Source organism: Mustela putorius, unplaced genomic scaffold (genome assembly GCF_011764305.1).
Source record: "Mustela putorius furo isolate JIRA1106 unplaced genomic scaffold, ASM1176430v1.1 tig00003834_pilon_pilon_pilon, whole genome shotgun sequence".
Taxonomy (NCBI): Eukaryota; Metazoa; Chordata; class Mammalia; order Carnivora; family Mustelidae; genus Mustela; species Mustela putorius.
The window spans coordinates 962,080-975,037 of record NW_025421987.1 but is presented as its reverse complement, the minus strand read 5'-3'; the positions used below and the strand labels follow the sequence as shown (position 1 = coordinate 975,037).

Below are 12,958 nucleotides of genomic sequence, written 5' to 3'. Positions count from 1 at the left end.
CTCTCCATTTGCATATTGGAACTTTGCAGAAAACAACAACAACAACAATTCCCATGGTTGGAAAATACTTTTGTCTCCAGTCTTCCCTCAAAGTGGGTTCATATGATAAGAGAACAGTGCTATGGAAACTAGTAATTTCTCTAGATCTTAGCTGGGCAATATTCCTAAATATTATAGCTGGGCTAATATATCTTAGCTGGGCAATACTCCTAAATAGTATGATAATGTATGATGGGGAATGGAGATTCTGAGAATGGCAGGAAAAAACTAATTTTCCTCCAACACAATTACATGTTTGTTTCCTGTTTTTCTTTATCAGAAATAAAAGAATTATAATCAAAAGTATATTTGCTTGGGCATGAAAGTTTCAAGTATGTTGATAAGATCCTTAAGGAATTCTCACCTGCAACTTCACAGAGATGCTACAGAAGCACCTCCATGTTCCAGCACAGGCCAACCACAAGATCGCCTTGGGAAAGTGCCAGGAACCATGTCACAGATATATATATATATATATATATATATATATATATTTAATAAAACATGTATTTCCTGGGAATAAAAATAAAACAAATATAGATGTGAGGTTCAGTCATTTGGTAGAAAAATCAACTAGGATTCAGACAGGTGTGTCATCATTCAGCACCAGCTTGTTGACTTGAAATAAAAAGTTATACTGATTCCTTCAGATCACAATCTTTTCATTATTCAAATGTTACACTGAATTCTAAAAATATAACTTAGAAAAACTTGGTTTTGCATATGTATTTTATCAGAAGTGATTTTCTCCAAATGAAGTCTACATCTCTCCCTTTCACTTGTATTACACACATTTTACATACTTAAGATGCTATTATGATGCTAAGTAATAAATGTATTTTATCATTAAAAAAGATGATTATAATTTTATAATGTTATGTAAGCAAATGCTAACCCAATTGGGTTAAGAATCATTTTTAATAGGGGCACTTGGGTGGCTCAATGGGTTAAACATATGCCTTGAGCTCAAGGCATGATTCCAGAGTCCTGGAATGCAGCCCCATGTGGGGCTTCCCACTAGGCAGGAAGCCTGCTTTTCCCTTTCCCTCTGCCTGCCACTCCCCCTGCTGGGTGTACTCTCTCTCTCTGTCAAATAAATAATTTTTTTAAAGGTGTCATTCTCTAAAATTGTCTTACAAGAATTCTTTTTTTCCCTCTAGATAACATAGTATCACCAGTTTAACCTCTTTCCATGGTACTTACTTTTGTGCCAACACAGCAGTGGCTGTGTAGTCTACACTTATCTTCAACTATAGTTATAAAACACTTCATTCATTTTCACTACCACTGTCCTTAATGCCATTTCTACCGTGTCTGTCAGCATATTCCATCCTACTCCCAGTCATCTCTTTCATGGATAATTTCTGTATTACTTCTAGCAGTTCTTGCAACCACCTGTCAAGGAAAACTGACTCCCATCATCCCCTACCTTCCCATGATGCGCTTCAGAAAGGTCATAAGCATCATAGTTCTATAAAAGTTTGCCTCTCTTCTAAAATGATTTATGAAAATACTAACTGAAAAAAATGCAAGTAAACCATTTGTTCTAAAGTGACGATTTTTCAAAATATTTCAAAATATAGAGATTTTTAAAATGTGTTCTCTGTCAAAACAAAGTGCTTAGAGCACACATAGTTTGCAAGTTTAAGTTTTAAAGCTAAGATAATTCCATATGGAACATTTACTTAATCTTCTTTTACAGGAGTTTTGACTATATTTTCCTTTTAACAATGTGATGATCCATTAGTGGTTGTGACTTTCTGATAGAGTACAGTTGGGGATGTGATAATATTCATTATATTCCCTTCAGGGAATCAAGAAGGATATTGGAAAGAGCTACTTCAGAATTTTTCTTTTTTTTTTTTTCTTTTTCTAAATGAAGTCTGAAAAAATATTGCAAATCATTCACATGTCAGTTGCTTAAAAAACTGTTTGAAAGGCAGAGAATGGTTCCCAACAATTATGAAATAAAAAACGGGCCAGTGATTATCACTTTTTTCCCAACTCTTTCATTAAGATTTATTTTCAAAATAACTGTCTATTTTTTTCTCATTTTGGAGCTTAGTAAAATTATTTTCTTTTATTTTTTAAGATACGCTTTTTAATGGTCTTGGGCTTGGAGCAGTCATTGGCCTGGGCGTGGCGGCGCTCTTGCTAATCCTTGTGGTAACGGACGTCAGCTGCTTCTTTATTAGACAATGCGGGTTATTGATGTGCATCACGAGGAGAATGTGCGGGAAGAAAAGTGGCTCTAGTGGGAAAAGTAAAGAACTCGAAGAAGGCAAAGCTGCATACCTGTAAGTAGCATTCGCAGCGCGTTACATTACACGAGTGCCATAGTCAAGCTTGCATACTTTCTTCGCGGACTTTTTTTCTGAGCAAAGAGCTTGGCTCTAAGACCCTTGGACACTGTACTGTCTGCTTTCTGACTTTAAGCCTTCATGACCTTAAATATAACACGTTAGAGAGCCAAATGCTTTTGAAAACAGACTATTAAGAAATAAATCTAAAAATAGGATCCACACCAAAAAAATAATTACTGTTATGATTTAAATAGAATTAGAAAAAAGAAATAGAAATACAGACAGTAGTACAAATGTATTTATGATTTCTCCTACCATTTTTCAGTTTATACTGAATAAAAGAAGAACACCAGCAGTAATCTGAGTTAAAAACAGGTAAACTGAGTAAAAATGTAATTATGGCAATTCCTTCAAATGCAGGAGATCACTACATAGAAGTTTCAAGGTTGAATAGAGCTGTTGTATGAGCTATGCAATACATTAGTATGGATTCTGTACTTAATCTTCCAAATTTTGATCAAAAGCTGACTATATGTTAGAATTTTGCACTCTCTGTTGGCATCTCATTCAATTAGAGTATGAATTCCCCAAAAATATATAGAGCTGAATTCTATAGAAAAGTCCTTTCTCATGTAAAAGGGCAGCTAGCAGGGGGTTTAAATACTTTTTGTTTTGTTCAGTGGTGTTTTGCTAGATTTGAATCTAATCTCAAAAGTACAATAGGCTCAATGTAAAGACAAGTTAGAAGGCACAGGAGAGCATGCGTACTCACATGTAATATAAATACACAATGTATATGTGTATGTGTGTTTATATACATATACATATGTGTGTATATTAAACCTGTAATCAAAAATAACTATTCTTAAGAATTAAGAACATTTCTTCTACTTTTTTATATATTACACTCTTTCTGTAACACGTCTAAAACATACAAAAGAGTTAAAAGAATTTTATAGTCAACAACCATTTATCAACTACTTGGATTCTATAAAAAATATTTCATTATATTTCTCTTATCCCATATTTATCTGTCCCTCAATCCATTATTTTACTTGCATTTCAAAGGTATCCATACACTTAACCCCTACACAGTTCAACTTGCCTATCGTTGCATGCAGTTCAAAATTTGTTAATGTTTTCTTTAGGTAAAACTCATAGAGTAAAATGCATAAAATATTCTGTTTGATGAGTTTTGACAAATGTTCATATCTGTATAACCTAAGCCTTACCAAAATTCAGAAACTTAACATCATCCTTAAAATTTCTTTAATGTTTCTACCCAGACAACTCATATTCCTCCCCCTGTCCCACAGAACTACTACCCTGATTTTTTTCATCATAAATAATTTTTAGCTTTATAGAACTTGATAGAAATTGATTGTTGTAATGTTTACTCTTTTTATGTCTAGCTTCTTTCATTCAGCCATGTTTTAAGATTCATTCATGGTGTTCTGTTTATCAGTAAGTCATTTATTTTTATTGTTGAGTCATTTTTATTTGTTTTTCTGTACATACATTTAGGCATGTAGAACCTCGTGTATTAATTTCTAGGCTTAGCAATATAGGAGAATCTATTCTTTACAAGCTGCATTGTTTTATATTTGTTTGTTTGTTTTGTTTATATCTCTAAGCCTATTTCAATTCTACTACACAATTCATCCACGATTACTTCTTATGGATTCTTTATAAGGGATATTTTCACTTCATGGGATGCTAAATTAGGTAACATACATTTTCATTTCAAAAAAACATTAGATTCATTTCACAATCAAAATGCCACCTACTTACTTGTTGGACACAGAACACAACAAAGAACAAACAGAAATCAGGCTCTACTTCACACTTGAATGGAATAGTAATGTGTGCCATAGCAAATAGAGTGGGATCAATTCACAGTCCAGTATCTCCTACTTTCCTCATTAGAACAAATTCTGCTTTTTAATTACCTGCTGTGCTTTTACATTGTTTTATTAACTAAATAAATATATACCAAACTCAATATTAATTTTTTTCACAAATTGAGAAAAAAATATATGTATACATTGATACATTGATTTTATTTATTTGAGAGAGAGAGAGAGAGCTGGAAGAGGGCAGAGGGTGAGGGAGAGAGAAAGAATCCCAAGGAGACTCCACACTGAGCACAGGGCTCCATCCAGACCTTGATCTTACAACCTGAGATCATGACCCGATCCAAAACCAAAAATCAGACACTTACTGACTAAGCGACCAGGGCATTCCCAATAAGTGTTTAAGGATTACTTTAGCTACTTTTGAAGAATGAATTACTGGAAGGTTGATAGGTGTAGAGGAAAGATTTAGAATCAGAGAGAGTTAGTGGGAGGATCTTGAAATACTCCAGGTAAAAAATTATATTCTTTTGGACCAAAGTATTAGTTCTGTGGTCATATACAAATGTATGGAGTCTAGAGATAGCTGAGGTAGAGTCAACTACTGTTGATTGATTTGACTCTGGGGTGAAAGAAAGAGAAATCATGTTTTTCTCTTAATTAACTGGAGGGATATTGGTGACTATGTGCAAAACAATGAGGTATATTCAAGTTCTGTCATTTATTTTTATTTCACTCTATTAATTGGTAATTTATCCATCAACACTTTGGTTTGTAGGTCCTGCTGGGTTTAACTAACCTTAAAGAATTGGGAAGATGAAAGCATGGAGTTCATTCTGTGTTTGTTATCCATCATAACTTTTTACATCATCATTTCCCCTGCTTTGGGAAAATGCTTTTCAACTCTTTTTCAAAAATTCATTGTTTGAATTGGGAAAATATTGTACATATTTTTTTCAAAAATATTATATAAAATCACAATGGGAAATAGAATATAGCTGATTTGATGGATTGACCTCTACTGGCCTCTAAACATAATCGGAAGTATGCTTAGACTAGTACTTTCATGTTATTACAATTACAGGACTATGCAGATTTATTATATAGTATGTTAATTACACACTTAGAATATTCTTGTTTAAAGAATATCAAGTTCCAGAAAAGAGAAATTAAAGTCAGTGGCATGCAGAATGTCTTTCAGGTAAAGTTCTAGAATATTCCATTATTTGGCTCTAATAAATTTAAATTAAACTTACATTTATCTTGCATTCTCTTTTATCTAATAAAAATAGTGAATTATTTCTACTTTATCAAACTATGCTTATACTCTTGTTCACCCAAGCATTAATTTGAGCTAATAAATATTTATTGAACATCTACATAGTCAAGCACTGTTCTAAGCCACAGAGATATAACTATGAGGAAAAGTAAACTAGTCCCTTTCATCATCTAGCTTTTATTCTGCTGGGAAAAACATATCAGTTAAAAAACAATCAAATGGATGAATAAATAAGTAGTTTTTAATGCTACGTGTAAAAAAAAAAAAAGATTTTCCTGGTTAAACTTAGGATGTAAAGGAAATAGAATATTGAAAACTAATAGAAAGTAACTAGCCGAAATGTATGTGTATGTGTGTGAAAATGCCTTTTCAATGTACAGAGAGATATCCAAACCAGCTTCCTCTACTGCCACATGAGGGAAGGCAAATGCATAACTCCAGTCCACTCCAGCCATCCTGACTCACTTAAGAGGGGTGACCCTGAGAAGAAATTGTGAAGTTTAGAGTCCAGGGGCTCAGACTTACTAATGACTGAGGCCTAATGACAGGACTATTGAAGGTACTCTCTCCACACCCCACTTTACCACCACATTACTGAATGCCTATACTTAGCAGTTCCTTCTAAAATGTACATCATGTCCCAATATCAAGGAAAACTATAAGGTATACTCAAGGCAAAAGATAAGATAAGCATCAGGGCCAGATTCAAAAAAAGGCAGAGATGTTGGAATTATCAGACCAAGATTTTTTTTTTTTAAGTATATGATAAATATGGTGAGAACACTGTAGGACAGCATGCAAGAAGGGATGGGCCATAGCAGAGAAATGGAAATTCTGAAAAAGAATCCAAAAGAAATGCTAGAGACCAAAAAGATCCTGATAGAAATGAAGAATGCCCCTGACGATCTTACGAGTAGACTACACATGGCTGAAAAAAGAATGCCCCTGACGATCTTACTAGTAGACTACACATGGCTGAAAAAAGAATCTCTGAGCTTTGAAGAGATCTTAATAGAAGATACCAAAACTTAAAAGAAAACAGAGGAGCACCTGGGTGGCTAAGTGGGTTAAGCATCCGACTCTTGAATTCAGGTCAGGTCATGATCTCAGGTCATGAGATAGAGCCCCATGTTGGGCTCTGCGCTGGGCATGGAGCTTGCTTAAGATTGTCTCTCTCCCTTCCTCTCTCTGGCCTGACCCACCTCTCTCTAAAAAAAACCAAAAAAGCAAAGAGAATAAAGATGGAAAAAAATCCACAGAATAAAGTAGTATCCCACAATATCAGATACCATAATGCATTTATCCTTGTCTTTCATGACAATTTGGGTGAAACTTTCAATATTTTATCATATTAAAGTATGATATGGGGTTTGAATTTAACTTTTACATAAATCTTATTGTAAATGTACATTATGTTCTTAGACATGGAATGTAAATCAAAATTGAAAAATACTGACAAATTGCCCACAAAATGCTATACGCATTCATACTCCTAATAAAATCGGAGAATATATATTTCTATATAGTTTCTCAAACACTAAATATTATCAATTTTTATTTCTTAATATAATAAGTGAAAGATACCATTTAAAATTTTCATTTTTCTGATCCAGGTAAATTCTGAACTTATTTGTTTTATGATTCCACTTTGGTCACTTTATTTCTTCTGGGAATTTCTTTTTTTTTTTTTTTTAAAGATTTTATTTATTTATTTGACAGACAGAGCTCACAAGTAGGCAGAGAGGCAAGCAGAGGGAGAGGGAGAAGAAGAAGCAGGCTCCCCTCTGAGCAGAGAGCCCGATGTGGGGCTCAAACCCCGGACCCTGGGATCATGACCTGAGCCGAAGGCAGAGGCTTGAAGCCACCGAGCTACCCAGCCACCCCTCTTTTGTGAATTTCTTGTTCATATTCTGCACACATGTCCATGGAGTTATTCAACTTTTCTCTTACTTTCTAATTATATAATGTGACCCTTAATTATTTGATGTTGTATTTGTTGCTAATATTTTTCCCCAGTCTATCCCAAAGTTTGAATTTTGCTTTTGATGCCATTAATTATATGAATCTTTCCATTTTTATTTCAAAACTTATGAATTTTATAAATATTTATTTCTTATGTGCTTTGAGATATTTTCGTTTTGTTTTCCCTCCATTTGTTTAAGTTGCAAGTTTTAGTAATGTATTTCCGAGCACTAAATCCTCCTTGCCTTCTTGCCCTCCTAGAATACTGAAGACAGTTATTGATTAAGTCCTGTTTAATCAATGTCCTGCTTAATTAATGTCATGCATTCTAAAAACTGTAGAAATTAATTTGGTGTCATTATCATCTCTGGTTTACTATCCAGGCAACAGGACAGAGAAATGCTTATGCAGTGAGTTAGTGAGAGTCAGCTAGTTTGGTCCCAGGGCATATCCTCTTAACTATTCTGCTCTGCTTGTCATTTCTTGCTTAATAATCAGTTCTAGAAACCTGGCAGGAATTTATTTAGTTTTTACCAGTCTATACATTGTGAATTGTCCATAAACCATGGCATACTTTTTTATGACAATTTAAATAAAATATTGCTTTATCACTTTTTACAATTCCACAGAAAATATCAGTAATAATTCTGATATCACTTCAAGTATGATTAAATATAATTTATAAAGGATGGGAATTAGACTCATGTAAATTATTAGTGTGCTTCAGATATTATCACCGAAGGGCAAGTAAAATATGCATTTCAGGCACGCCTGGGTGGCTTAGTGGGTTAAAGCCTCTCCCTTCAGCTCAGGTCATGATCCCAGGGTCCTGCTTCCTTCTCTCTTTCTGCCTGCCTCTCTGCCTACTTGTGATCTCTGTCTGTCAAATAAATAAATAAAATCTTTAAAAAATATGCATTTTAATACTCCTTGTAGTATTTACTGTAATAGAAGATATTGGAAACAACCTAAATGTCTGTTGGTTGGACACTAGCCAAATATATGGTGGTGCATACATATGATGGGATAATATGTGCCATGAAAAAGAAGAGGCAGCTCTAAATATTCTAGTATTTTGAAAAGGCAAAATTATATTCAGTCAGTATGTACCATTTGTTTAAAAGTAACTCCTTGCATTTGTATGCATATATGCTAGTATATGAATAGAAGGAATGTCTCTGGAACACACAATTTGAAAGTGTCCTTGTCTTTATGATAGGTAACTAAATATCCCGTAAACAGGAAATGACAGGGAGGTATACTTTTCTCTATATATCTTTTGAAGAATTCTATAATATATGAATAGACCAGTTAGTTAAAAATGTAAAAGATTACTAAAAACAAAAATAAGGATTTTAAGACAACGCATCATGTTCTCTTATAACACTTTAACTTCCTTTTAGTAATATCTATTTTATCATTTCTAGTTTAATGTGGTTTGCTAACATTTTCAATAAGGAGTATACAATTAAAATCCAAATCCGCCATCTTATTTTTTTTGCATTCTGTTTTGTTTAATCCATACCCATAGATCTGCACCTGTTGTTTATATAATTAAACATAAAATCCAACCTTTTGAGTCACTGTTTTGCTCAGAATCATCAATAGCCACATTTTTCCAAGCAGTATCATCATCTATGTCATTAATAGCATTGATATTATGAAGAATTGTTTAAAAGAATCAATTGCAGAATAACAACAGCAAACAAAACATCATCAAACTAAAATTTAATTGTGGTGGGCTCTTTAATTATCTTTACTACTATAGAGATCTTGCTTCCCTGAAGTCCCTATTCAGGTTGATGAACATTTCCTAATTGCCAGTTCTCACAAATATTTGCATTTTAGAGGTCTAAAGGGTTGTTCACTACCAATTCTGAATTATAGAGTTCTAGATTTTCTTCCATTTCTGACTCTTCAGATTTCGATGTGCTTATATGTGAAGGACCTACAGAGTCAGCATTTTTAACCCCACTGTTGGGGTTATTTTTTTGTTTAATTTCTTTGTTGTGTACTGCTAGTATACTTGATTTTTAAGAACTAATTTTAACGTCATATATCTATCATTACAATACTAAATATATTTAATGTGCCCAGTGCTCCATCATTACCTCCTTCCCTCACCTTGAACCCCTGGCAAACACTGATCTTTTTATTTTCTCTGTAACTGTGCTTTTTTACAGAATGCAATGTATTTGGGAATACATAGTACATAGCCTTTTCAGACTGGCTTATTTTCCTTGGCAATTGCATTTAAAGTTCTCCCATGTTTTTTGTGACTTGATAGCTCATTTCTTTTCATTGCTGAATAATATCTAATTGTGTGGATGTCCACAGTTTATTTATCCATTGACCTGTTGAAGGACATCTTAGTTGGTTCCAATTTGGGGCAATTATGAATAAAACTTCTATAAACATTAATGTGGAGATTTTTACATGGCATAGGTTTTCATTTCATTTGGGAAATTTGTTATACAGTCGCAGGATTGTATAGTAAGACTATGTACCTGGGTAGGTGAGGACCCCTATCCCTCCCTTACATTTTTTTTTGTATGTGCCCTTTAATTATAATCTATATTATGAGGATATCATTCCCGATGCTTATATCTCACTTTATCCTTTATCATCACTAAATACTTTCCTTATTTTTCTTTCTTTTTGTTCATTTATTAAGGAATGAAACTTTGCAGTAAACTTTCTAATTTTACAAAAATTTCACAATTATATAAAATTATACTTATTTTCATATTTTAAAAATCCAATAATGATGACAAGAATTTGAAATTACAAATGAAAACATCATGCATATATAATATTGTTTTATGTAAACTATTTTCTTGAAAACATGAATATGTAAAGTCAATATCACCATATCGTTAAAATCATTCATATAATTCATAGAAACACTTAAAGCAATAAAACGTCTCATATATATAAATTTTATCTTCTAAATTTTAATATAGAAACAATATTTCTGATGTTATATTTCAAATTAAAAAAACCTAAAGCATATGGCTAGTTGGGGGAAAAGCTACTTCATGTCATAATTTCCTATAACATAGTATTTTTTATTTATTTCCCAAAGTAAACTGCGTGATCACATTTAAAATTTGGGCTTCTTGGGGCACCTGGGTGGCTCAGTGGGTTAAAGCCTCTGCCTTCGGCTCAAGTTGATCTTAGGGTCTTGGGATCAAGCCCCTCATCGGGCTCTCTGCTCAGCAGGGAGCCTGCTTCCTCCTCTCTCTCTCTCTCTCTTCCTGCCTCTCTGCCTACTTGTGATCTCTATCAAATAATTAATAAATTCTTTAAAAAAATAAAAAAGACAAAATTTGGACTTCTGCAAAACATTAACACAATTTTGATGAAAAAAAATCTTAGATAAATGTAATTTCTACTTTCTATTTTTTTCTGAGTGAAAATTATGTGGGTGAGATGAATTTTAATGGGAAAAAAAATTTAGTGGTATTCTTAATCTGACCATGTTGGGTTTTAGTGAGGGGAGATGGGATTAAGTAGAGATTCTAAACTATGTTTCATAATGTGTCCATTTTTACATTACATGAATAAGGTTTTTTTTGTTCGTTTATTTTTCTAGGAAAGATGGATCAAAAGAACCAATAGTGGAGATGAGAACAGAGGATGAAAGAATCACTAATCATGAGGATGGGAGCCCAGTAAATGAGCCAAATGAAACCACACCACTAACAGAACCTGAGTAAGTAGCTTCAGATGCTTAATTATTTTTAGATAAATATTTATAAAATAATAACATTGTATCATTTCTTGTAGCATATATATACAAATAACATTATTTATAGAAAAGTGTTTCTTTTTCAGAGAAAATAAATGAGAATTTCAAAAACCATTTTCTAGGGAAACATTACACATGAAAATTTTGTATCAATGCCAGAGAAAATCTACTATTCAAACATATATTTATAATTTTATGTAAAAATGTCAAAAAGATGGCCCATGTTAGAGTTGGATTTTCTTAAATTTATTTTACTCTTAAGAAAGTGATACTTTCAGGGCATCTGGGGTGCACAGTCAGTCAATTAAGGTTAAGCCTCTGAGTCTTGATTTCGGTTTAGCTCAGGACCGCAGGGTGATGAGATTGAGCCCTGTCTCAGACTCTGTATTCAATGGGGAGTCTGCCTGAGATTCTCTCTTCCCCTCCCTTTGCCCTTTCCCGCTTCCCCCACTCACAGATGCACTCTCTCTCTCTCTAAAATAAATAAATAAAGGGCACCTGGATGGCTCAGCGGTTAAGCGTCTGCCTTTGGTCCAGGTCATGATCCCAGGGTCCTGGGATTGAGTCTGGCTTTTGGGTCCTTGCTCAGTGGGGAATCTGCTTCTCCCTCTGCCCTGGCCCTGCTTGTGCTCTCTCACTCTGTGCACTCTCTCTTTCTCTCAAACAAAAATAAAATAAAATAAAATAAAATAAAATAAAACTTAAACAAAATAAATATTTTTTAAAAAAGAAACTGACACTTTCAAAATAGGATTTAAAAAAAATATTTTATTTATTTATTAGACAAAGATTGAGAGTACAAGCAGGGGGAACCACAGAGGGAGAGGTAGCAGCAGGCTCGCTGCTGAGCAGGGAGCCCAATGTGGAATTTGATCCCAGAACCTTGGGATCATGACCTGAGCTGAAAGCAAGACGCTTAACTAACTGAGCCACCCAGGTGCCCTCAAAATGTGATTTTTATTGAAATAAAAAGGGTCAGGAAATTGGCCATTACTCTGAATAAGAATATCACAATTTAAAATAAAAATTGATAATGTGAATATGTACACAATCTACTTTGAAAGGAAAGAATATTCATTTGGAAAAAGAGATACTGTTAAATTGTCTTTCATTTTAATGTCCACATAGGAAATAATGTTTGCTCTCCATTCAAGATTATATAATTTACCTCTTTCTATGCCCATCAGAGCTCCATCATAGCCATAGCAGATATTTCAGTTAAATTTGCAAAAATGATGAACATGTGCAAAGATCATATTCAGTAAACATGAAAGTTAAAATGATTAAAGCCAAAGGCATTATTAAGGAGTGAAAATAGTATTCTATGGAATATATTGAATACAAACAAAACCATGACTATAACATTTTTCTTTAAATACTGTTCACTAAAATTACCTCTAAATTTTATTGTTGTTTGTTTGTTTAAGAATCTTTTTTTTCTTTACCAGCATACACTCACTTGCAGAGAAATTTGATTAGGCTTCTCATCCTAAATGGAAGGTTGAGTGTTGTCACAAGTGAAAAAAACAACTTGTTTCAAAAATGCCTGCTTATGTGCTCTCAAGGGGCTGAAATAATTACTATTTAGAGAAATACAAAGTACTACTCTGCAGCTAAATTTTCCATATAAATCCTCAGGTCATGCCATTTAGAGATTATTACCTATTAAATGGAAGTTTCCTCTGGTGGAGGCAGCTTTTACATGGTGGGTTCTATAGTTTTAGAAGTCTTTTCAATGAAGCAAAATTTTACACAATGAAACAAACAAACA

General features: G+C 33.4%; 1 protein-coding gene across 1 annotated transcript in view; it reads left to right on the top strand.

Moving 5' to 3' along the window:
* NCAM2 (neural cell adhesion molecule 2) overlaps positions 1-12,958 on the top strand; it is a 513,860-nt gene that overhangs the window by 493,028 nt on the left and 7,874 nt on the right. Inside the window, exons 16-17 of the mRNA XM_004770518.2 lie at positions 2,132-2,336; positions 11,032-11,151. Of these exons, the coding sequence (XP_004770575.1) occupies positions 2,132-2,336; positions 11,032-11,151 (325 nt within the window). The remainder of the gene's footprint in view (positions 1-2,131; positions 2,337-11,031; positions 11,152-12,958) is intronic.